At 32.2% G+C, this 26348-nt stretch overlaps 2 protein-coding genes across 5 annotated transcripts; both read left to right on the top strand.

Annotated features, from left to right (window-relative positions):
* The first annotated feature begins 1410 nt into the window (after positions 1-1410).
* LOC130622889 (uncharacterized) lies at positions 1411-25356 on the top strand. 4 transcript variants are annotated; one of them, XM_057438348.1, is made up of 14 exons: positions 1411-1467; positions 9224-9251; positions 16360-16421; positions 18086-18385; positions 18646-18825; positions 18943-19081; positions 19660-19725; positions 21950-21997; positions 22081-22155; positions 22325-22372; positions 22453-22509; positions 22853-22981; positions 23086-23217; positions 23512-25356. In XM_057438348.1, the coding sequence occupies exons 3-14, from the start codon at positions 16374-16376 to the stop codon at positions 23799-23801; spliced, it is 1512 nt and encodes a 503-aa protein (XP_057294331.1). In that variant the 5' UTR covers positions 1411-1467; positions 9224-9251; positions 16360-16373; the 3' UTR covers positions 23802-25356. The 4 variants fall into 4 exon arrangements, with proteins under 4 accessions (XP_057294331.1, XP_057294332.1, XP_057294333.1 ...); XM_057438347.1 differs by lacking the exon at positions 1411-1467 and adding an exon at positions 11536-11592 and having other exon boundaries at positions 8894-9251; XM_057438349.1 differs by lacking the exon at positions 9224-9251 and having other exon boundaries at positions 1412-1467.
* On the top strand, positions 2605-7770 carry LOC130622890 (calcium-responsive transcription factor-like). The gene is made up of 9 exons (XM_057438351.1): positions 2605-2826; positions 4377-5644; positions 5735-5790; positions 5888-5974; positions 6130-6249; positions 6353-6525; positions 6663-6776; positions 6860-7003; positions 7086-7770. Exons 4-9 carry the CDS (start codon positions 5926-5928, stop codon positions 7275-7277), a joined length of 792 nt encoding a protein of 263 aa, XP_057294334.1. The 5' UTR covers positions 2605-2826; positions 4377-5644; positions 5735-5790; positions 5888-5925; the 3' UTR covers positions 7278-7770.
* Positions 25357-26348: the final 992 nt, after the last annotated feature.

Below are 26348 nucleotides of genomic sequence, written 5' to 3'. Positions count from 1 at the left end.
AATACCATGTTGTTTTTTAAAAATTTCACAACAAAATTTTGTAGGCAATTTTTTTGCCGACGCAACTATGCTATTTTCGTATTTTACGTCGGCAATTACGATTTTAAGGGCTGAACTCAAAATGCCCTCCAAGTAGGGTTAAATGGACCATCCTCTTACTACTTTATTTTTACCAACATGGCCACGGAAAGCATGCTATATACAGTACCGTGAAAAGGTTTGTTAACATCGTGGTTCGTGTTTATTTCATGTTACGCACGAACCACGATAGTCCACGATGCGCATTTTTTTAACAATCGTGGACCTCACGATTATGTTTTGTGGACTACACGAACGAAAATTAAATATTACATCGTGGCTTCCACGATAGATAAATTCTATTGTAAAACAACAAAGACCGTTAGTTTGTCAATTAAATCAAAAACCGACGGCAAAAAAATAAATTAACATGTTTAATTCGTTGTCATAAATCTAGCTACATAATAGATTTTAATCGTTCGTGAATCAAAATGCGATGTAAAAAAACATTTCTATCGCCGCTTTTCGTCTATAAACTTTTAAAATGCGATCTTAAAAAAACATTTCTATCGCCGCTTGTCGTTCATGAACTTTTAAAATGCAATCTAAAAAAACATTTCTATCGTCGATTTCGCTTATAAACTTTTAAAATGCGATCTAAAAAAACATTTCTATCGCTGCTTTTTGCTTATAAACTTTTAAAATGCGATCTAAAAAAAACATTTCTATCGTTGCAATTCGTTTTTAAACTTTTAAAATGCGATCTTAAAAAACATTTCTATCGCCGCTTTTCGTTTATAAACTTTCAAAATTCAATCTAAAAAAGCATTTCTATCGGCGCAGACAAATTTAACTTTTCTAGATAAAAGACATTTCGTAAAAATACGATCGCGTCCATGACGAAAAAGTATACACCAAGCAAAAACTACGAATATGCTTTTTTAACTTGATAAAACCTGAAACAAACAAATTAACTTTGATAAAAGACTTTTTTGAAAAGAAAAAAAATTAAATTATACTGGTTATAAAAATAGTGGAGCTGAAGAAAATAATCGTGGGACACACGATCCTTTGTGGAGATAATAATATTAGCATGGTGGCCACGATAGAATGTTTAAATGTTTGTTATACATAAAGACCACGATTTTATTGTGGTTCGTGTGCACCACGCTCATTACACGAACACGATGTTAACAAACCTTTTCACACTACTGTATATAAAAAATCATGTGAAGAAGAACATGCAATGTGATAGCAAACGCTTTCAAGAGTTACTTGGGGGCAATAATTAAAGGCAATATTAAATGTTATAAAAAAAAATCAAAAACTTTTTAAAACATAAAAAGTTTCAGGCAGAGTTTTCATTGTTTTTCGTTTAGATTATTTACTAATAAGAATGTTGGTTGATTGAATGTTGGTTAATTTTCTACTTGTATTGCAAACAAAAATGTATGAGGTTTTATGACTTTATAGTTTCCTTGATTTTGTTGTTGTATATTGTTGCCATTTTTTTAATATATAAGTTTGCTGTTTCTAGACATATAAATATTTGCAAACATAATGTTTTCAAGATAAATTCCTTCTCGGATTTTTTTCTTTGCTTTTTACTAAAAAACATTACTTTTAAAAATAGATAGTTATTGTTTTAGTTTTATGTCCTCATAAAATTTTTAATTTTGATCACAAACCCACTCTCCTGCTCAGAGGATTTTTAGGTTTGAAAAAGTAACTTAAATTCTAAAGCACTTTATACTTGTGGGAGAATAAATTAACACAGAAAAAGTAGAAATATAATTATGCATAGTCAATAATAATGCTAAATGTGTTATAAAAGTTCATGTATACAGAATTTATTGATGAATAAACATTGACTATTTTTGTAAATAAACAAACAGGTGGATAAATAATTTGTACGCATAAGAAAACTATAGACATGTATAGACTATAGACAGGATAATGCTATCCTATGCATGTCTAAGTTGTTGCTAATGTAGATGATAATGGTGTGTGTGTGTGTATTTTTGCGAAGCAATTGAGCTTTGCGAGCGAAGCGAGCGAAGCGAAATTGTGGAGCACGTTTGCTACACGCGAGGTATACCAAGAGAATTATTGAGATTCTCAAAATTTCGATAGAAAAAAAATCATATAAAATCAGCGTAAAGAAATAGGACTGATATTTTTGCACATAAAGCTAGGGTATTTTTTTTTCTAATAAAACAAATAAGTTTGGACCGAGGGGTTAAAGTATAAGTTTAGTTAAAAATGCAATAAGTACGGCTCGTACCCCCCCACCCCCGGATTTTGCCCCCCCCCCCCCGTCTTTTGGTCCGGATTATACGTCCGCCGAACTTGAACACACAAAGAGGAATATGCCGTGAACAAGAAACGGTAGTCGGCATTTTAGACATGTATATTTTACAGACCTAAAATATGCCTTATTTCTTTGTATTATAGCTAATTATGGTATAAATAATTAATTAATTACTTTGCAATTTTGCTTCTAATACTATTATAGTTGTATTTTAATGAAATATAATAGTATTAAAACGGTTTTCTTCTTTTAAAAAAATGTATTGCTAGTCCTGTTTCTAATCGACTTTACTTGTGTATTTTAAGCTTTTTTGTTGCTGTGCTTTTTCTGGAGATTTTAGTTGGATTGGAAAGCTCCTGTGTAAGGTACCCTTTCCTAAAGAAAAATTGAAGTAATTTGTACAATTATAACGCGCCGAGCTGTGTTTTATTTTATTGTTTCTAAGAAGATGTAAGAATACAATATTATCAATTTTAATTGGTTTTATCCAAATCAAGGTAAGGCTTAATCACACGAAAGGTAGCTAGCTAGCTAGAGCTCAGTTTTGTATAAAAGAATTGAAAGTAATTTGTAGAATACATATGGAGAAGCTGTATTACTACCTAACTGATAGCCAGATATAGGAAAACCTGTAGCTAGGGCGCAGACAAAACCTGGGCGCTAGAGTGAGCTGACCAACCGTTTTTTATCATTTTTTATTTATTATATAAGTAACCTGTTACAGTAATTAAAAAAATATCCACTTTTGCTATCAAACCAACAGCAATGTAATTGTCAATAGGAATTAGTTTTCCGTACACCCTCCCTGAGAACAAGGTTTAAAACGACATTAAAACATTAAAACTGTCATTAAACAGAACTTCAAGGATGCCCAAGCCGCACCACGTCCTCTAAACGGCGTGGGCATCTTCGAAACTGCTTGTAATTTTAGAACAAGGGTGCTGATAAGCTGCATACGCCGTATAACGTGCAGGCGTTTTTGGGCAAGTTTAGCGTTTTGCAAAAAAATTGAAGTATTCACCCGAAAAAACCTGCATAGACCATAAAGTAAACTATGTGGTAGTAAAGTTCTTAAAAGAACTGTTTTTGATGGTTTTTGATAAAATTTACTTGATAAATAACTTTTAATTTTTATTAACTTCTTTCTCTTAAAGCATCTTTTTCCAACTATCGTCCACAAGGTATGTTACAAGGAATTGAATTTTGAAAATGCTCCAGGCAAGTTCGGGAAAGTGCGGGCGGTTTTGGAAGACAATCACTAATTTAATTGGAAAAGTTGCCCGAACTTGCCCTTATATATGTGGCTGTTTGCAGCTTATTGACACCCTCTTATTTTAGAATATTCACAGGAATAATAGACCAAGAGAAATTACATCACAGTTTTTTGTCCACCGCCCACGTGTGTTTGAGAACAACCCACATAACAAAGTTCATTATTTTTTAAATTATTTGTGTAAAAATTACTATTTCATTCACGATAAACCATTTGTCAGTCATTTTATTCGCCCAACAAAGAATCCTATCCAAGGTGCTTTTCTATTAGTGCTGAATTTAATAATTGACATGGTTCAGCATAGTTTTTAAAAGGGTCTGATTGCAAAATATGATTGCCAAAGTTCAGCACTTGTAATATTTGTGTATTTGTGTACTCAGCTTCTAAAACACACACAAGAGACATTATAATTTCCTCTGGGTGATTACATAATTGTTGGTTGAAAAAAAACTGAATGATGAGAAGCATATGTTTTTTAATGGGTCTAGGACAATAAACTTATTTAATTTCCCTTGGCCTTACATCAATCAAATTCTGAAAAAATAAACACTTCTAAAATGATTTTGTCAGATTTGGAAACTGTTGGTATGGTTGGAACTTTGCGTATAAAATTAGTAAAGTTGCCAAATTGTTTAGTTTTTTTCTTTTATACTTTTCCGAATTAGCCTTAATTATTTATAAGATGAAAAACAGTGCTTTCAATTCCATTGACTTGGCCATCCCTTAAAGGCACTGGAAGCTTCACTATATGAAAATGTTTTCTTTTTCTTTTAGATTGTGTACAATGGGAGTGAGTGATGTAATCTTCTAATGCGTGTGGTGAAAAGAAGGCGAATCCGTTATTGTTTTTCTGCCCAAATTTGAAGCTATTTAATAAATCTTGATAAAGTTAAAAAACTGTTTTGATTTGTTTGTTTTTGTTTTAATTGTTTCCCGTGAGTTTTCGAAATTCGTTCCAGCAGATTCTGTGGCTTCTACTGCCGGTATTTTTACGTGAAAAAAATACTGTTTTGTTGTGAGGTCATTTACGAAATCGTTACGTTAGGACCAACTTCTGCGGGTTGTACAACTCGATGTATGACATATCTTTCGGAATACTGCTAAAAGTGTAATTTTGTATTGCGCTCTTTACTTTTACCAATCTGTGGGAAAAGGCGGTACAAAATTTTAACACGTGTTATTCGTTTTTGTTAGTTTCGCGTAATCTAATTTTCTCGCACATTTTGAAAAGAATATCCCACGCACATCAAATACTCGCGCAGTCTATTCGCAAAAAAAACTGTTTTTGAGCAACGAATTGTTCCGCAGAGCGTTTATTTTCCTACCTCGTCCCCAGGGTTCTTCTATATGATATTCAATTTTGATGTATTTCGGAAGATGTTAGCGCCAAAGAAACAAGAAGTGCTAGGGATAAAGTATTGGATAGTTTAATTTTGCTTGCAACTTGCGAAATGCTTCGCAACCTTTTTTTTAATTTCTAGTGTTGTTGATTCAATGACGCTCTGTATATTGACTACTTTTTTTAAATCTTGGTATGTATTGTCTTACACCATGATGTCAATTTTGAATTTTTATCTCTTGGTTAAAGTATGTTTTTTTTACTGTGGGGTATCGCTGGCTGCTTGCATCGGAAAACTCTAATAACAAGTGCCAGGTCGGAGGTCCTATTTTGCTCGGCGACTAACTTTAGAAATTCGAGTAGCTGACATACGGAGGCCATTCTTGTCTCGATGATTCATGAGACGCGCGAAAAAACTGCGCACGAGGTTCGGTTTCTCTTGGTTTTCTCGAACGCATTGGTTTCTTCAAAATTACTTGCGTTATAATTTTTAATCTATGATCTATTATCATGGAAAAAGACCAAGCAAAGATTGATTCAAGCGATTTTAAAATAGGTGAATTCACTGTTTTTTTATTTCATTTTTATTTCTGTTTATCGTGAAAAAAAATCAATTTTGATATACTCGTGTTGTAGAATATGATGGAAAAGGACTATTTTCAAGTGACGAAGAAGATGATTCGTTCTTTAAATCTGATGCGATGTAAAGAAATATATTTTTTATTTTTGTATTTATACATTATTAAATTTCTTCTACAGTAGTTATAGTGCGCATTTTATTTATTTATTATAGAGATGAAATTTTAAAAATACAAAAAAATCATGCGCAATCTCGAAAAAGGAAACTTGGTAAATCTATAAAATAAATTAATTATTCATGATGTTTTAATTGCAATAATCCTTTTGTTAAAATAATGCTTAAAATAACAATCCTTTTGTTTTATAGAAAGAATAGTGGAGCAAAAACATGAAAGTAAATCTGATATGGAAGTGGAAAAACCCCCAGAGATTGTAGAAAAAGTGCAAAGAAAACGTATTATTTTACTAACAATTTTTACTTGTTTGCAATAGCTACGATTTGGTCACAAATTAATGAAGTTTTAACATCATTTCATTGTCTTTACAAAAACGTGTATGTTATACCGTCGTAAGACATTTCTCCTAAGCAATGAAACTTTACTTCTTTAGAAAGTTGGACAGAATGTGTAGACTCCTTACGAGAAGCTAAAGAAATAATTCAGCAACATGAAATAGAAACCGGAACATCGTATTCTAACTACTTTAAGGATGTAGCTTTCGGTGAAGACAGTAAGTTTTGACTAAATATTTAATAGAATATAGCTACATAAAATGTGATTTAAATTAAATTTTAATTTAAGTGTGGAAATAAGTTATCCAAATAAATTTTTAGAAATTGAATTAAAAGGAAAGTGTATTTTGTTTGAAGACAAAAAATCTGCCATCTCTCAAATAATGTTCGAAGGGGTACCGTTTATAGTTGTTGGAACAAAAAGCCTTGATTGCGCCCATGGTACTGATAGGAATGCTTCTCACAAGAAAAAAAGAAAAGAAAATAAGTTACAGGTCAGCTTTTATAACTTGTTTCTTGGACACACAATTTGTAAAATATTTATTTCCAGAATATTTATTTAAAAAAATTCTCTCTGTTGGTATCACGATGACAGAAATCGAATTAACAAGTACACTATTCTTATTTATAGAATAAGAATGATCATTCAATCGGAGCCTCGCGCTTCTTAGCACAAGTATCCAAAAAAATGGATTGTCCAGCGAAAATTATCCTTCGAGATATTATTTCCTTTCCAGATTACAAGGTGAAATAATATTTTTCCATTCAAAATTACCCGTAAATGCTATAGGATAACACCGTTCTAATATTATTTTATTGTTTATTTAGATAGACAAGTTAACTGAATGGAAGAAGAAAAACTGCGCCAAAAAGTTGAAAAATGACTGGGCAGCTAATAAATCCCAAGTGAAGACCAACAGAAAAATTTGGATAAAAATATTAGATTGTCACGCAGACCATTTGCAAGGAGAGGTATTGTCAATATAATATAGTGTAACGTATAAAATACACCAAGGACGCTATTGCAATAATATTAAACTTGAAATCGTTTTAGCGCGGTGGTATCAGTCAACAAGTCGATTCAAGAATAACAACGAAAATTCACGCACTCGTTGGTCAAGGAGTAAGGCAAGTAAAAGAGATGGAAAGACACATAAAGATATATGTTCAAAATGAGTTGTTTTGTGATAAAATGCTTCCTTCACCAACAAACAGAAGATTTTTTCCCACACGACGTGACAATTGAAAAGCGCGTGTACCCTAAGAAAAGCAAAGCAGCCTCATGTCGCGAGTTATTGTCACAAATAAGATCGTTGACATTCTTAGTTAATGATTTTGATGCACTGGAAGACTTAGAGATTTCTCTGAAAGATCTCGTGCTAGGGATGAAAGATGAAGCTCCCCAGGATTATGGTCTGGAAGTGAGAGTGGTCAAGCCAAATTCTGGGCGAAAGTTTGATAAAATTCCATTACCTCGCAAAAAAGAACGCTACGTTGGACGTGTAGGTGTCGGAAAGGATAATTTTAAAAAAGCAGAAGCTGATGTAAGCAATATCATCAATTTGCCAGCAAACAAGCCGAAACAGGACGCGATTATTGTAGAGGAGTTTATCGACAATGTAATAGATTTGTAATACTGTAACTCCGCCTCAATCTCCACCTGTCATTAATTTGATCTCACCCGAGAAAACAGGAAAAACAGACGTTGTCTCGGGCCAGTTACCGAGTAAAAAACAATTGTTGACTTCGCGTGAAATGGACAAAATTATCAACAACCATATGCTAACCGATGAATCGATCGAAACTGCGCAGCGTTTGCTTCAAAAACAGTTTCCCGAAATTGGTGGACTTCAGGACACAGTGGTTGGACCTACTGGCGAATTTAAATCAGTGAAGCCTGACCAAAGATTTATCCAAATTTTGCATACTGGTCAGCTTCACTGGATTTGTACTACTAACATGGACAAGCAGAAATCAAACAACGAAAATGTCCTGTTATACGACAGTTTAAATAATGGCACAGTGAATAACCATTCTTTGAAACAAATTACTGACTTCTGTTTCCACCACGATTCTCAGCTGTATGTTAACATCCTTCCAATGCAACAGCAACGGAATGGTGTTGACTGCGGCTTATTTGCCATCGCTTGTGCAACCTCGCTGGCATTTGGAGAAAATCCGGAAGAGGTAACATACGACGATGCACTCCTGAGAAAGCACTTTTTGGAGTGCATTAACGTGCAATCAATGTCACCCTTTCCAAAATCATCAAAACGAATATTGCGTTGCAAACTTAAATGTTTGGTTTTGGAACTTTATTGCGTGTGTCGTGGTATTTTTGGAAATGAAAGGATGGCGCAGTGTGACAAGTGCGAAAAATGGTTTCACGAAATGTGTGAAAACATACCAAACAGCGTTTTTAAGAAATCCAACCAAAATTGGTATTGCAAAAAGTGTAAAAGTGTTAAGTCTTTGTTGTAACTTTATCTTATCTCTTAAGAAAAAAAAGAAAAAGAAAAGAAAGTGTTTTATTCCATTCCCGGGTGGGTGTTCAAGCCGTAGGGCCATAGTCTGTTAGATATTCGGAACAACTCGCGCAAACTCGTCCAAAATATTGTTTTTTATGAACCTCCGACCTGGCACTTGTTATTAGAGTTTTCCGCTTGCATCAGAAGACTTTAAACTTTTTTTGCTATAATTATGCCACACTTAAATTCTTTGCTTTTGTTTATTACGAAAGTGTTGATGAAAAAAAAAACAGCTCACAAATGGTAGTAACCTTATTCCAGACATTTATATAAACATTTATTTTAGAGAATAACAATATTGACCAACAACTATGTATTTTAGGTGTAAATAACTTATTTGTGTAGTAATAATCCAGCCTTTGTTGTTTAATTAGACTTTTAATATAAGTTGATCCTACCACACAAATTATAGACAAACCAATTAAAATCAGTATATAATTACCCTATTAAATTTTTTATTGTATAATGTAACTTCTGAAACATCAAAATCTACTTAATATCAGGGAAAAAATATTTTGCATTTCAAATTTCCCCACTGACAATGCCTTTTGTTTGTTTTGTCAAACAACAATTGGACTTTCCCTAAAACATGTTTGTGTTTTTATTCTTACTTCTTACTTTTATATAATCGATCTAAGTTAATTTTTACTCCTGTTAACTTTAGTTAAAGAAAATTTTGCATGTGTAAAAAGGTAAGGCCAAATTTTTTTTTGTATTGTGTTGAAATGTGTTTTATAGTTTTAAGTTTTTTTACTCATGAATTTTTTTATTGTTATCTTTTTTGAAAAGGATGTTCTTGTGTTATTTATTAGGTCCATTGTAAAGAAATGACACTATTAGCAAAGACTTCAATCATTTTAAATGTTTTTATGAGCAATAGACTTCAAATGAATTATTAAATTTATTTTACTTATGTAGCGATTGTGCTTGATGAAGAACTGTGATTCAGGCCTTGCCATTAGCTTTCGTTGCGAATGTGGCAAATGGCACGCCCTAGAGGCCATAGGCATGCGTTTTTCCTTCCTTCCTCCCATCATTCTTTGTTGATTCAGAACTTGCCAAGAGTCATCATTGTGCTTACGTAAATGTTTGTTGCCCAAGCATTAAATTGCTTGTGTAAATATTGTTAGAAAATTAATAATGTTCAAATACTTCCATTAGTTTGTGCAACACACAAAACTACAGCTCTTTTAGGAGGTGGGGGACGTTCACAGAGGAAGTTCTATGAGCAGTGAACTCCAAACATTGTGTCACTAGGAAATAATTAAAATCAAGCATTAACTTGTTACCCTGGGTAATAGTAACCTATCTTCTTTTAGTTGTTGTTGCTAATGCTATGAAACTCAGTTTCTATCTACTTGTAGCTTTAGCAATTAAATGTGAATTTATCTTTTTAAAAATAAAAAAAAACATGCGTATCTCCCGTGAAAGAGTCCACTGAATCTCTCACTAAACTGATGTAAGGGATACCAAACAAAAACATACAACACAATAATTTGAATTTTCAAAACTCCCATTTCAACCTTGACCACAGGCTCTTTGTCTCTTTTATAACGGGATGGCAAAAAGGGAAAAAGCCTTGGGATTGAGGTTGCTCACAATCTACATTATTCTATGTTTATAACCACTGAAACAAAACGTATAAAAATATAAGCGTGTGAAACAAAAATAATAATATAAAAAATTATGAAATAAAGATGGAAAATGTCCAAAAAAAAACAAAGGCGTCTAACAACCGTTACGTAAAAAGCGAAATATGCTAAAACTATATACTTGCTTTGCCATTCCAGAAATACACCAGGGATAAAAAGGATACCCGGCATTAAAAAAAAAACCAACATTTTTTGTTAGGTCGTACAAAATCAGCTATTCAGTCTATTGCAAATGGCAAACCTTCCAAAGTTATAGTCAAAATAAAAGAAATTAATAGTTGAAAACAAATAGAAATATAAAAACTTGAATCATTTGGTATAAAGAACAGTTTGCTTTAACAGACCCAAACTTATAATCAAGAAAATCACGCGTAAAATCAAAGAAGATAACAATGCAGCGTGTTTGAATTTAAGAATCAAATATATTTTAAACGATCGTAACGTAACAGATGTAAAAATTGATTTAAGTTTAGGTTTTTTATAACGAAATCAACACTGAATCACAGTCTATAGTGGTAAAAACAGTAACAATGGAAAACAGTTTATGTAAATTCTTCTCTAGGATATACACGCTGTATTTATAAGAATAGTGTGTTGTAGTTTCAGCCTCAGTGTTCTTAACTTTTTTGGCAAATGTTATTCTCATTATTCTCAATATGTTCTTAACATGAATATGGCCTGAAAATATATAATGTCTTAATAAAAATAAGCATGCTGTAAGTTACTATAGCTAGCTAATGGCAATTTTTACTACATGTAACGGCCCATTGCTTGGACACAAAAAAGTTCAGTTTGTTTGATATCAATAAAAAAAGTAAACTTCTAGTCAATTTTGTGCGTCATACAAATGTTCATATTTAAAACAAACTATCAAGCTTAGACAAATTCTTAGGGAATTCTAAATTTCTGACCGATTTTTCAAAGTATCTTCTTAAAAAATAAATGCTTAAAGAAAATATTTTCTCGCTCAAGAGACAACAATAAACTTAATATTTAAGGAAAAGTTTAGGTATGAAAGAAACGGCTGAAATTTGTTGTCCACCCAAATTCAACTCTCTATCAAATAATTTAGATCACACACCTGTTTCTTTCGCTTTCTCAGTAAGTCACAAGCTAACTAGGCTGAATAAAAGTCCAATCAGTTTTTTACTTCGATTACTAAATTTGCTTCATCCCAAAGAGAGCAAATTGAAAATGTATAGCTGCAATTGTCTGATGCATTTCCAATCAATTCTTTTTGTGATGTTATATTATCGTATGTTTTTCTTTGTCTAACAACATTATTAAATTCGTTCGACAACAACAGTTTTTTTTTACGTTTTAGGTTCGAATTACAGTCATATTCGAATGTGATACAACTTTGGTCCCAGAACACAAAAATGTAAAGTATATAGAAAAACATATAAGCTTTAAGCTAACTTGTTTGAAGTGACTTCTTTCAGGATTAACTTGAAATATAGAAAACCTTCTTCGCTTCAGGTTGTTTTTCAGTGGATAAAAAACTTGTTTCCATGAGATACGGCGCGCACATCGTCAGCCGGGGGTAAAATTAAATTATTTTAACCGTTACGACCAAGAAGGCACTGTAGCGTAAATGACAATTGGACCCTCAGTGGATAAAAAACTTGTTTCCATGAGATACGGCGCGCACATCGTCAGCCGGGGGTAAAATTAAATTATTTTAACCGTTACGACCAAGAAAGGCACTGTAGCGTAAATGACAATTGGACCCCCTATTTTCGTATTTGGCGGCTTTCTTAATTTTTTAGTAAATTTTAGCGTACGGAAACATCATCAGAAAGTCACCCGTGATTTGCGTGTCATGGACTCTCAATTTTACTCACGCAAGGGCATTAATATATAAGATAAAGAGAATAATTTTTCTTTTATTTTCAGCTTTTAATTATGTTTGGATAAATCTTTTTTTCTTCTTTTTATTTATTTGAAAATATCCTTGAGCCGTAATACATGTCAAGGTCCAAACCAAAACTAAATCATGCGAAGCAATCAACGTACAGTCTTTATATTAAAAAGAAAGCATTACAAAAGGAGGTTGTTACGGCAAGCATGTGTTTTTTATAAGTATGATAAAAACACACAGAGTATCTTAGGGGGAACTAAACATATATATATTGTTACTTCTACAATAAGAAAACAAATTCTAGTAGTAAAAAAGACTGGGACAAACCTGGTTTGTGATGTTGCGAAGTGCAGAAGTTTTATGTAGCAACTGATTTTTTTGAGCTACAAATTTTTGTAATTGTTGATAATTTTGATGAAATGTACTTTATTAGTCAAGTGTGCAAAAGTTGTGCACTAAAAGTTTTGAAAAGCTGCTCACTATAGGTATCATCGCAATAAGTGCTCAATTTGATCTGGAAAGTCTTTTTTAAAAAGGTCAAAACTATCTACTTTTTTGGCATATAATTCATTAAAACATAGTTAACACTAACTCGTATCTTTTTTGTCCCTTTTATGTCACCCCTAATATGACAAATAACTGATTCCTACCAGTTCAACATTTCATCCAACCTGATTCTCCCATGTTGGATGAAATTTTAGATAAAAAAACTTCATGTTGGATGTTCTTTCATCGAACAGTTGAATGTTTTAAAGTTTGATTGTTCATTTATTCTTTAAAATAAAATGACGGGTGACAAGCGGTCTGCAGTGCTTTTTGTGTTACTGAATGAGCTTCTTGCAAATATAAACTTGCTATCAACTGAGAAGTGACAATGCATCAAAAATGTTTAAAAATGCCAAATATTTTTTATAAAGACTTCTTGATCATTTGAGAAATACTTTTTTATTGTTGCTGGTTCTTGTTTTCTTTCTTTGTTAAAAAAAAGCATTTTCTTTTCACATTTTGTCTTATTAATGCATTCATAAATTTACCTTTATAAAGTTAGTATTGTAACAGCACCGAGGAAAACTCTGGCAAATATGTGCTATCACTTAAAAGCGCGTAATCACCCTGTAGTCGACTTTTTTTGAGGTGCCTATTTTATTGTAAAAATTGCAAGATATACATGAGAAAACATTACCCAGAAAATTTTATTGAAAACTGACAACCAGAACATGTTCAAATGTTTCATGGAAATAACAAACTCACCCCAATTTCTCTTCGCCTACAGAACCGCCATTGCATTTCATTGCAGGAATCATGCAATAATAATTGCACGGCAAAATCGATCACATGGTTGCTGGATTCATTCCATTACAGAAAAAATAATGAAGGAGGGAGAGTATCCGTAGCTGTATTTCCATCATAATGCTTTTACAAATGTATCAACAAAGTTCCGAACATGATAAATCAGATAAATCAATCGAAGTTTCTGTGTTATTCTTTATTATTTAAACGTTTTAACTTACTGAAATCAGACTTTTTTGCAACACTGACCACTTCTTGTTGTTGTTTCTGAAGACAGCTTCGCCTCGCTAGCTGTCTTACTTTTTGATTTTTTTTCTTTGTTCAAACAGTTAGTCGTTTCTTTATGCAGATAGTATAAAATCTACACAATTAGAATACCTAAATATTCAGAATTTCCCTTTCATGCTCTAAATTTAATTATCTCCATAGTGCTTCAACTATCTTCAACTATCACAATGAGCATTCTCCCCCGTTGGGTTTTTTGCCTATAATATGCAGTAATCCTTGTCAAGCTAATACAAAAAGAAAGAGCGTAATAAGCATTAATTATCATAATTAATGGCCACGAGGCAATGCTGTGATTTCTTCTTTCTGTTTTGTTTTGTCTGGTCTCCAAAAACAATGGCGAATAGAATAGCAGAAAATTAAATCTAAGTGGAGAAAGTGATACAGATGTTTTTACGCTCAGCCTCTTTTTTAAACAGAACCAAAATTTCTTTCCACTTTTTGATCCTATGTTTTACAAAGAAAAACAAGCCAAAAAGAAAAGCGTGAACCAAGCCAACCATAATGGCGATTTTATTGAACTCCATCTCAGTGCTCATTTAAAGATAAGGCTGTTTCTTTACCTACGGTTTCACAAGAACCACGGCCTGCTTATTAGACGAGAATAAGAGATCAACAAGACCATTAAATATGGTGGCTGGAAAAAAACCCTAATAAAAACCCCTCAAGATATTGAAATACCATTATTTCCATTTCTGGTAGGTTTTATATCCTCAAATTTTCAGGAAAGTCATAACTCTGTCTGAACTTTGAAATAAATATAAAAAATGGATATGTTAATTTTTTTCGATACGCGCCTTTAACAAACAATTTTTAATTGTTATTATTTTGGTTTGTGTTTAGCAAGTAAAAGTAAAACAAATCGTTTTGGGAAGGTTTCATCAAACTTGTCAATGTCTTCTCCGGGATTCATATTTCTTGCTACAGTTTGTCTAATACCGTACTTTGCAATGTCATTTTTGTTACTATAAACAGTTTCTAGTTTTTTAAGCAGCCTGTTGAAAAAAAAGGCATATTGCTGTTAAAGAAATTGCTGTTTTTAGGCAAAAGAGACATAAATTAAGGTACACTTCTTTAATTTACGGAATATACGACCTATTTTTGATGTATCGATGTATCGAAAAAAAAATTTTGTGTTTAGTTCCCAATTAACAAGAATAGTTTTTTACGCAATATACAGCATTTTGCAATATTAACTAGAATTATAATAACGGATGAGGATGTTAGCCGCTGTTTTTAAAATTTTTGTTGTATCATGTCGATATGGTCACATCGATTAATCTGCTGGTGGCACTCAAATATTTTTTAAAATTTTATTTCTAATTTAAAGCAATTTTATTTTTTGCGTGTAATAGTCCAATTTCACAAGGTTTAAACTTTATGCTATTTCCGAACTTTGGTGTTATAATTTGTTAGAAATAAAACTTTACACTTCCTTTGCTACTAAATAAGTAATCTCGAACTATAGGTAACACTTGGTGTAATGGCATGAGAAATAGCATGGAAACAAGTGAGAAAACGCATGGAAACGAGGAAAACCATATCAAAACTGGGAGGAAATGACATAGGAAACAATAGGCAATGGTGTAGCAATAATTATAATAAGGAACACAATAAAAATTGTTTGTGGTTCTAAAATCATTATTCTTTCGCTTTTTTTAAATATTAATGCCATTTCTAGATCATAAATCCTGTTTGCTATTGAATTCAAGTTTTTGTTTAAGTCCTAAATATTTTTTTTAAAAAAATCAAGTTATTGCACACTCACGAACTGGTGTGCCAACCCAATTTTTATTTTTATTTTGACAACTGACTGATCCCAAAAATATATTTTCTGGCTGTGGTTGCCTTTACTTAAAAATATATATCATCACAATTTAAATGCAATTATATATTAACTTCGAAAACATTAACTTCTAAAAAGTTTGGATCATTTTGGGAATTAAATTTTCTGACAAAATTTTGGACAAATTTAATGCTTCAACAAAATTTTATAATGGAATCAAAACAGAACACTAATATTTATCACAAATCTAACTGTATGATATTACTCTAAATGAAAAAAATACTTAGGAGTGGATGTTACACAATTAAAAGTACCAATCTCCACCAATCCCAAAAGGAGGGTTGGAGGTTTGGAAGTAACATTTAAAAATACAAGATGAAAAGCAGAAAAATTTAAGGAGGCTCACTGAATTGATAGTGGGAAATTATGATATTCCGTCGGAGTCCGAAATTAGTAGTTGAAGGGAATTCTGAGGTAGAGTTGAACTGCTTTCATGAGGATATTAAAATTAAAGACTAAAAAAATCACAATTTTAGGAACGTTTAAATAAAAATAAAATTTATCAATTAAATTAAATTAATTAAAAAATTCAGACACAAAATCTATTTATTCTACTCAAAGAAAAGCTTATAAAATAAAGAAATTCATTCAATCTTTATTTTTTTGTGGGCTTTGCAAATGTAACTGCCCTTTTTTGTATGAGAAAAGCATTCTATGACAGTGTATATGGCATTTGATTTGCAATTCATTTCTATATCACAATGCATCATTTTTTATAAAAAATCTTTTTTGTTAACATGGCCGTTTTCATTTACATGGCAATTTCCATTTTGCAACACCATTTTGACTAATTCGTCTTTGTGTGTGTACTTTATTATAGTTAAATTTGTTATGCATGTTGCTATCAAAAGTGTTTTTTTTAATAGAAACAAGATGATTAATGATGATGTGTCGGGTCATCCTTTTATTTTTCGTGCCACATGTTTTGGTAGGTTTTTTAACTTTTTCACAATTTTAGTATTACTTTACGAGTGTAGGTATATATTGAAAAATTGAACATTTCGAACTGTTTTATGGTATTTACATTTGAACAATTTTGATCAAAGGTGGCCCTTAGCCCATACAGGAGAAGATGTTAATTTTTTTAACCATTCTATATAGTTATTTAGCCTCAAAGGTATTGCAATGCAATGCAATGCTATAGCTAAACGCCACTAATAAAAAGGGACCCTTGATTTTTTGCTACATGACCTCTGTGACGGATGCAGAATACCATGTTTTACATGAATGCAGCACACTGATAACCACACCTAAAACACTTAAAGTGTGCTTTTTACCGCACACTTACAAAAGGTTTTCTAAAAACGCTGAGACTTTGAGGCCACACATTGTCTTTATTGTTTGTAATAACACTTCTGCATAAATAAAGTTTAACGAATTTGCAGTACTGAAAGTTATTATTTGTGTCTAACAGAATAGCTGTAACTGGAAAAATTCTAAACATTCTTGCTTTACCTGGACATATACCTCAAAAAGGTGTTTTTACAAAAAATATTTATCTTTAAGTCAATTGTTAAAGCTTCCCTCAAATGGTTGATACAATGGTGGTATGAAAACATAGCAAAAATAATTAAAATCACATAAGTTTGTGTCAATTCCAAAACTTTGTTAAACAGGAAGCAAAAAAATTGTTTCGTTAAAGTTAATATGGCTACACTTTTTGGTAGAGCATGGTACGATGTAGATCAGCATCCACCTGGAAATTAGGGCAATCACGAAATTATCAGGGATTACTACAATTGACTATTTTAAAAAAAACAAGGGATTGGAAAGGCAATTTTTGAAGAAAGTCAGGGAAATCAAAAAATTAAAGTCAGAGATAATTGTAGTAAATCTTTTTATTCGCACTATGTAGTGTTATCGATTCAGAAAATACATTTGGTTAACAATTGGTTGAATATTAAATAGTAGTATTGATGATATGTCAGGAAAATTTATTAGGATTTATCAGGGAAATCAGGAATTTACTTCTAAGTTTTTGACTGATGTACACAATAGTTACACCCTCCCCTTGGCATTGCAGAGGATATATATAGTTATGCCTTTATATTATAATTATTTCAAGCTACGCAATATTTTGAATGTTGGAGTTTGAACCCTTTACTCTCAGGAGCAAAGTATTAAATCCTAAACTCCATATAGTGTTAGAAATGGTAAATTTCCAAATTTCAATGGATTTGGCATGTCTTAAAACTTCATATGATTTGCTATGAAACAAAACCTGAAAGCCTTGCAATGTTGACACATCAGCAGCAAACACATCTCGAGAAAAACTGTAAATTCCTTGACACAGCCTCTGCATTCTAGCATGTTTTGAAGGCTTTACTACAGGAAACGGGGGGTTAAAACTCGGTGTGGCTAAGTGCGATAAAACTGTAAAAATGATATGAAAGTTCTGAAATCAGGTATTTAAAATTAGCTGTTGCTAGAAAGTGGAAGAAGGGCCTCATCACTCTACCACTAGAGGCATTTTAATATACTGCAAAATAATAAATTAGAGAAATATCAACAGATTCAGATGATCATCAAAAGAAGTATTATTTTTTCTTCTGTTTGTGTCCTTAATGAACTATTTTATGTTTGCCTTTTTAGATGGCAGGCAATTGTAATTACGGAGAACGTGAAGTTGTTGATGAACAGGGAAAAAAGACATGCATGGATTGTGCACTATGTCCAGTTGGGCAGCAACCTGTTCAATGTGATGTAAACAAAACTTATGTATATCCCTTAAATGATACGTGTGGTGATTGTCCTAGTGGGTATTTTAATGATGAACCAAGTAACTCATTTTGGTGCAAAAAATGCCCAAATTGTGGTACTTCAGAAAGAAGAATCTGTACAAAATCCATTGGTTTGTGTGTTCCTCTTACATCACAGTCGCCTCGTACACAGGTGTGACTCTCAATTCTTGTTTTTTATTCCTGATGTGACAAAAAAATAGATTCAATTTATAAACAGATTCACAATTTACGGTTAGAAATTTTGGTATTATGATCATAAAAGTATTTTTGGAATCTTCCTTGTAAATGGAACTTTCAGTAAAATCTAAAAATAGCAACAGCTCATGGAAAATTTTTTGTTAGGAATAGTACTATAACAATTATTTCTCTGAATAACATTTTGTGATTTTAAATGCTGATACTATTTTTCAGGCAACAAAAAAACCAAATAAATCTCCAGCCAGAGAAACAACTACAAAAGTCCCCACGAAAAAAGTACCAACGAAAAAAGTACCAACGAAAAAAGTAACACAAGAGACAACTTTTGAAAAAAGTAGCTCTACAACTATACTACCTGTTCCCACAGAAATTGACACAACACTGAAAACACTGGTATATTTTGACTTTTTTTTAAGTTGTAACAGAGTAGAATTTTTTAAGACTGTTAAGGAAGAATCCAAAAATGTGCTGTATTTAAGGCGACAATATTTAATCAAGTACTTTTTTTAGATTCCATACAATCCATCAAGCAACCAGAAAACTGAGTCAAATGTCGATTTGACAACTATTATAGTTGTAGCTGTTATTCTCGGTTCTTTAATAATTATCGCAGTGATAATTACTATTGGATATCTTATAAAAAAAAGAGGTAATAATAATAGTTGATATTGTAGGTATTTTCTAAAATCTAATTACTAATTAAAAACAGTCAAAGGTAATCTGTATTATAAATAGCCGTCGTCTGTCTGTCTCTGCATTTACGATATTTTCTATTTTTACACTTTGTCATCTAAAATGACATAAATTCGAATTTGCTAAAATAAAAGGCATTTCCCAAAAAAGTGATAATGGTGTTACTAAACTAGCAGCAAGCCCCTAATATTTTTGTTGACAGAAACAATTAAAAAAACAAAACATTTTACAATAGTGCCAGTACAAGAGTAATGAAAATATTACAATAGTAATTTTACAATAATAGCTTTACTAGTACCAGCTCCTTTATTTTGTTGACCTCTTTTTCTTTCTGGATTTATTTCCCATGTAAAAAGAAGAGTCTCCACTGTTGCAGTGGTGTAAGCCTTGAGAGAGTATTTTTGTGTGTGGAAAAAGTTCTGCTAAAATGTAACATTTTTAAAAAATAAAATTATAAATATGCATGTAATACATCAATTGTCTTTTTGTGTCCATTGTCCAGAATTTATCAATTAGTTGATTATTTTTATTTAGTTTTATGGCCAGTAGTCAGGTTTGTACCTGGGGCAAATGAAGGGGCACAACTATTAAATGTGGAAAGTAAGTATGTTAATAGTTATTGTATTTAAAAGAAACATTTGCTTAAGTAAGAGAAATCGTTGAGATGATTTTGGACATGATTTGAAGATTGTTATTAGCTCTTAAAATTTAAAAGCGTGAACATGTACAAAAACAAATCTTATAACATGGAGAGTAAGAGTGTTGTTACTTTTAAGTTATTTCATGATGAAAAAGAGTTTATATGAATCTAATTGTTTATTTAAAGTAGACTTTAGCTCAAGGATCTTTTGCTTCAGGAAAGGCCTGCAGCACTCTGCAATTATTTTCCATGTAAACGGGTTACTATAGTAAACAAAGATTTTTTTATTTCTTTGTGATTAAATTTTCCATCTTGAAAATCACTCTAGTCCAAGTCATTCCACATGGTCCTCTCTTTTGTAATAGACCTTAAGATCATGTTGAAACGTTTCTGTTTAATGTGGGTTCGTAGTACAGGTTGAATATTTTCTGACCCTTTGCTTAAATAAAACTAAATAGAACTGAATATGAGACAAAGGAATCAACTAGCCAGTGCTAACAACTCGCTTGCAAAGGAAAATCTTTTTATGAAAATTTTACATTTTTTTGATTTATTGATATTTTCATTGCTATTCCTTCTCCTTGTAGTTGTTTTTTCCCCTGCTTTTTTGCGGAAAGTAACAACCAGTTGATTTTCCTCTTTTAGCATTTTTATAACAAATTCAGCAGCTTTTCTTTTTTTACAGTGTATGCAGCACCTAACTCAATGACTGTTTCTTTTTATCAGCTTTGACTTGATCCCCTCGAAATTTCTTTAAAGATGCTTGCTCTTGCTCATTATAAAGTCTAATATAATTCATAATAACCAGTAAACTTTCAGCTGACACCTGTTAGCATTTTTTTAAAGTTTGAAAGATAATATTTCCGAAGGTAATTTCATATTTGTTTCAACAGTTTCTTGTACCTGTGGTCAAATTTCGAGATGTAGTCTGCCAATCAGGGGACCAAGTGCACTATCTACTATAAACACTAAAGTTCACAGTGCAAAATTGGAATTTTGTTTTCCAAAAACTCTCTTGTTTATAATTTGCTTCCTATTTTTTAAAGTTGCTAGAGACTTTGTGTGCTGTGTGAAAGTTTCCGCATTTCTTTCATATCTTATGGGAACTTCAGTCTTCTAATGGGTAGCTAATGTATTTTCTTTTTGATGTACCAATGGTTTATATGTATCGCATTTTCTAAGGGCTGTTCACATGGAGGCGGGTTGGCTCGGCTAGCCGGGGAGATTTTCATCTCGTGTTCATATGAAGTTTTTTACATCTCGACCAGCCGGGATGGAAAAGTTGTTTACATTTCACAAAAGTTTCATAAACAATGAAGACAAAAAAATATCTTTCAAACTTTAAGTAATTGATGAAATTTTTTTTTAAATCTATTTTTAATTTCATCTCGCCTAGGCGGGCTGGCCTGCCTGTCATAAGAACACATTTATATTTTTCTATGTGTTTCTTAAGAACAGCGAGATCCCGCCTGACCGATATCTCGGCAAGGCGGGCTGGCTAGGTTATCATATGAACGCATTTTTATTTTTTATCTGTTTCTTAATAGCAGCGAGGTCCCAGTCAACCGAGACAGCCCGGTCAACCGAGCCAGCCTGCCTCCATATGAACCTTAAAAATGCGTGTGTCAAAAATTTTTGCTGGGTTCTTCTTGACAGACATTTTAATATTTGGGAGATAACTATTAAGTGCATCATATAATGAATCCAATCATTACTTTTTCTTATAGTACATGTCATCGACTAAATCTGTGTGAAATTAAGTAACTACGTCTCCTTTTATTTTATAAGAGTGTTACGGAAATAAGTCTAGCCATTGCAGGAAACCATCTACATGTCTAATTAGACAACCGTTTACTGTGAATATGCAATCAGATGTCAACCAAATAAGTAATTTTTTAAATGCACTTTTCTTACAAATTAGATGATATTTTTAGGTTTTGTATATACATATTTGCGTATGTTTTCAAGTTGTAATGCCTGATGATGTCTATATTTCTACGAAAGGCTTCTTTTTTAAATACGAAAAGCAAATTTTATATATGACATGCAAGAAACTATTTAATTTTTTAAGAAATAACTGTTAGAACCAGCTTTAACTCAAATATAAAATAAAAGCAGTTGACTTGTTAGGGTGATCCTTGTTTTGTTTCTGTATAAAATCCTGGTATTTCTTATTATTCATAGGACCACCATCTATTTGTGGAAGTTGTAGTCGTCAAACTAATCACGGAGGTAAATCTTACAAATGTCAGTACAGATAAATTTATTTATGCACATTTGAGTGAGTCTTATTCTGTCATATTGCACTATTTTAGGTCGTTCCAATGCAGGTGAACCAAATGAAAATATTGTTAGCCGTCACGACCGAAGTGAAGACGTCATCGATAGTGGTAAGATTGTGCATGAACTGTTCACGTTATAACTGTATCAGCCATCAATGTTTCACCTGACCAGAAAGAAGTCATAAGAGATAGCACTGTCTGTTACCATATATCATGTAAATGCCTTTAAAATATTTCAATGTAACTGATGCTTAGCTCAAGTTAATTTTTCTTTAAGACGAATTACGAGTTGACCTTCCTCCATCAAGTACAATTGATGAGACAGGTAAGTGCTTTTAAACTAAATACTCATCAGATATTTAAGATTTGCAATACAATGATCAAATATTTTATTTTTATTTTCAGGTGAAAATGGGCCAACGGGTGACGAGGAAAGAGTGGAACTGTTAAGCAGTACACCAGGTGAGATTTTCTGAAGACATGGAAGTAGTTGTAATAACAACTTCAGTAAATGAATTTCAATTGCTTCCTTTAATTTTGGACCGATCTTCAGATGTTAACGGTATTGTTGCAGGAGAAAGTCCTGACGATATAAAGAGTATGAGTGCTTTTTCAGTTGAATAATTTTTTTTTCGCATTAACGTATTTCCGTCTCGTTTGTAATTGTCCTGAAAATCCATGATCAACTTCACTTTTAACATAAGTATAAAGCAAAACTACAGCTATTCCATGTTACTATTTCATATTTTTTAATTTCACAATTTCAATAAAAACGCTATTGACACTTCCAATAATTTATCTTCAGGACGCGGTCCAAGTGAAAGTAAGGATTCTGAAAGCCAAGTTAATCCACCTCAACAAAATGAACCTTCCAGTTCTCCTCGTTCATCAGTTCCAAGTGCAATTTCCAATCCACATAACAATTCGAGTATAGGTATTCTTTGCGGAATTTACAAACTATAACCTTACTGATTCGTTAATGTGTTGGTATCTCAAATCTTGCCTGTATGTTTTTAAGAGACTTCTTATTTTCTTTAGATATTACCAACAACGTCAGTTCTGCTTACCAAATTGGTAATAGCACAAACGAAGGCACATTGTTGATTAAAACTCTCAACAAAGATACACCTGCCTTCTGTACCGTGACAGGGTGTAAAAAGAAATTTGAAGGTAGCTTTTGTTGCTATTTTTTTTTCCTTTGTTTGGTTAATCTTGGGATAAGTATTGCTAAAGATCAAGTGTGACTTTATCTTTTCTGCGGGGAGCTCAGCATGAAAATAGGATTGATACCTTGATTGGTTTTCTAGTTGAATTAATCTTACTCTTGCACGACTTCTGTAACAGAAATGAAAGCTTTTAATTTAAACCCTTATTAATAGAGTTACCAATAAAAGTTTTAGCTACCACTGTCCTAGTGGTAGCTAAAAACACACTTGATAATGTAATTTTTAAATTTTTACGTAGGTCTATTGACAATCTTGCCATTGGCCATAATTATGGCAATGAGCGATGACTTAGTTAGAAAGTGCAACTCAAATAAAAAAGAAAAACTTGATAGAATCTTTAAACTCCTGTACAAGGAGAAATCTCATTACGGAGTTGACAGTTTAGAAGCGTTAATCAACGATTATCTTTGTCATGGTCGACCAGACACAAAAATTTCTACATTTGTGCATGTCATGAGAAGCGGTTTAATCGAACTAAATGAAGTGGTTGATATACCTCTGCATGAATACCTCTGTTCACCGCATTAATTTGGGGTTGAAAAGATTTTAAGAGCATCTTCCGTTGGACAGTGCTTATACTATGATTGAGACAAATTATGTTTTCCTATTAATTTTGAATTTTTTACTGTTTGAATATTCAAATATACATTGACAATCCCAGGCAATTTTAAAGATTGCTTTAAAGAAAAATCTCAAGAAGGATTTGGATGTTTAAAATAGGTTGAAAACGAATGAAAACTTAAATCTGCATTATAAATATATATTTTTCCTCCCTCGCCTGTTCACCAATAATCACGATATTTCTGAACACGGCATATTCAAGAAGCTGGTGCGGTAGACTTATTTTACCTGCGAATGTTTAAAAACTTTTGTTACAATGCTTATTCCAGCAACGATTAAGTTAATAGTAGTAAAATTTTAAATTGTTTCCTGTTTTTAGTAGATGTAACTAGATTTTAACGAATTTTAGATAATTTATAAATCTTTTTGAATTTTTGATGCATTACCTGTTTATTGTAAAGTACACTGTGTGTTTAATGAAGCAATACAGCGGGAATTCGATCTAGCAACCCCAAAATACTTTTTAAGCAGGCTGTTTTTTCAGATAACCCTCTTAGTTTTAAATTTCAGAAAATAAAACTTTTCAGTGTCGTAGAAAAATCTTTCCTGTGACACTTGTTCGTTTTATTTCTTTCCATGTTTTTCTACATGAAAGGAAGAGGTGGAACTGAGTTGCTTTCGACTTAATTTCAGCTAGAAAGAATAAACTTTTTCGTTGAACTTTGAGATAACACCAACCTACCCGATGACATCTGATTTATTTCAGCCTATGAATATATATGAATATATAAGATTTAAAAAACCATCGTCTGTATTGTATGTATATTTTTTTATTTTATAGTTATTTAATATTTTTGACATTGAGTTTTATACACATGGCGCAAAATGATTTATTATTATTTAATTTGTCTTTTTTGTTGAAGCAATTTCTGTACGGTTTGTTGTAATAATTTGGTAAGTATTTTTTAAATGGATTTTTCATTTTTTATTGTACCCCCAGCATGTTTCTCCAAAGAGAAAATGTTTTCCGCGAAAACTAAAAACTTTATATTTTGATATTTAAGTTGAAATTTTGCAATTTCAGTTTAAAATTTCACAAAAAAAAAAAAAAACGGTTTGATTGAACTGAATGAGGTTGTTGATACACCTTTGCATGAATACCTCTGTTTGTTGCAATAATTTTGGATTTTAAAGATTTCAAGAGCATCTTCCGCAGGACAGTAAGCACTGTCCTTCGGAAGATGCTCTTGAAATCTGGGATTTAGTTTCTTTTCTTTAGTTTTTATCAGTTTCTTTTTCCTGGATAAAAGTTGATGAAATGTCATTCCTTTCTATTTTGAATAATTTCCATGATTTGCTCACCCTGTTTTTTCAACCCCTTAAAGTATGTTAGTGATTTATATTTTTGTTGAAGGAATTTTTGTACGTGTTGTAATATTTTGGTACGTATTTTTTTAACGGATTTTTTTTATTTGTTTTGTACGTACAGCATGTGTTCATAGAACAAAGTTTTTCACAAAAACTAACGAATTTTTATATTTGACCGTGTAAGTTGAAACTATACCTTTTGATTGTATAATATAGACATTATCATGTCATGAACAAACAAGGGACATTTATGCTTAATAAGTAACAAACAACAAAAACAATAGGTTGGTCAGGTAGGTAATAGCTAGGTAGCTAGATCGCTAGATTGGCAGTTGTAGTTTGTCTTTTCGGTAAAAATGTAAGCAAACAGAAAAAATGACGAGCAGTTTTAAAAAAACATGCCATCTTGGCAGAACACAAATAGTGTTCTTTAGAGGTATCGAATGGCAAAACATAAAAGCAAAAAAATAAGAAACTTTCCTTTCTAAACGATTGGGTGAACGTAAAAGTATGTTGCAAAGGAATCTAACGAGCTTTAGTTTATGATTCGTCATTTATATAAAAATCCAATCCTGATTGGCCTTTATTTTTAAATTGCCAAAAAATGTAAGGAATCTCTCCCGTTAGGTTTTTTTACCCCATAATAGCTAAAGGACTGGTATTTTGTGTGTGATTACCACCTTCACAATCAGATTAAGCGACGTCGGCATTTATTAAATAAACTAGTCGGCAGCTTGTGAATAACTCCGCAGGGTTCCCCGTTTATATAATATCACATTTTGTGTTTCTGTAGCACGACGTTTTTGATTTCACAGACAGAATACAAACATTAATAATTTATAGTGTGGTATTTGACCCGTATGAAATCCATGGGAATTCGCCTGTCGAAGCAAGGTCGATTAAATATATGTGAGTTAAAACAGGGATTCAGGAACAATGTCAAACAACATCAAAAATTTGTACAATCTCGGTAGCTTCACATAAGACGCAACTGATCAAAGGAAACGTGTTTTGCGTTACCGAAATCTAGGTGTGCGCTATATGTGCGCTATATATATCGCAAATTATCAGAATTAGAAGCAGATGCATGCAATGCATCTCGTCACGTTTTTGTTACACTCCGGAGCACAAGACTCCGGGGTATGA

Source organism: Hydractinia symbiolongicarpus, chromosome 13, assembly GCF_029227915.1.
Source record: "Hydractinia symbiolongicarpus strain clone_291-10 chromosome 13, HSymV2.1, whole genome shotgun sequence".
Lineage (NCBI taxonomy): Eukaryota > Metazoa > Cnidaria > Hydrozoa > Anthoathecata > Hydractiniidae > Hydractinia > Hydractinia symbiolongicarpus.
Note: the sequence above shows the minus strand (reverse complement) of the source record. Positions and strands in the feature narration are given on the sequence as shown.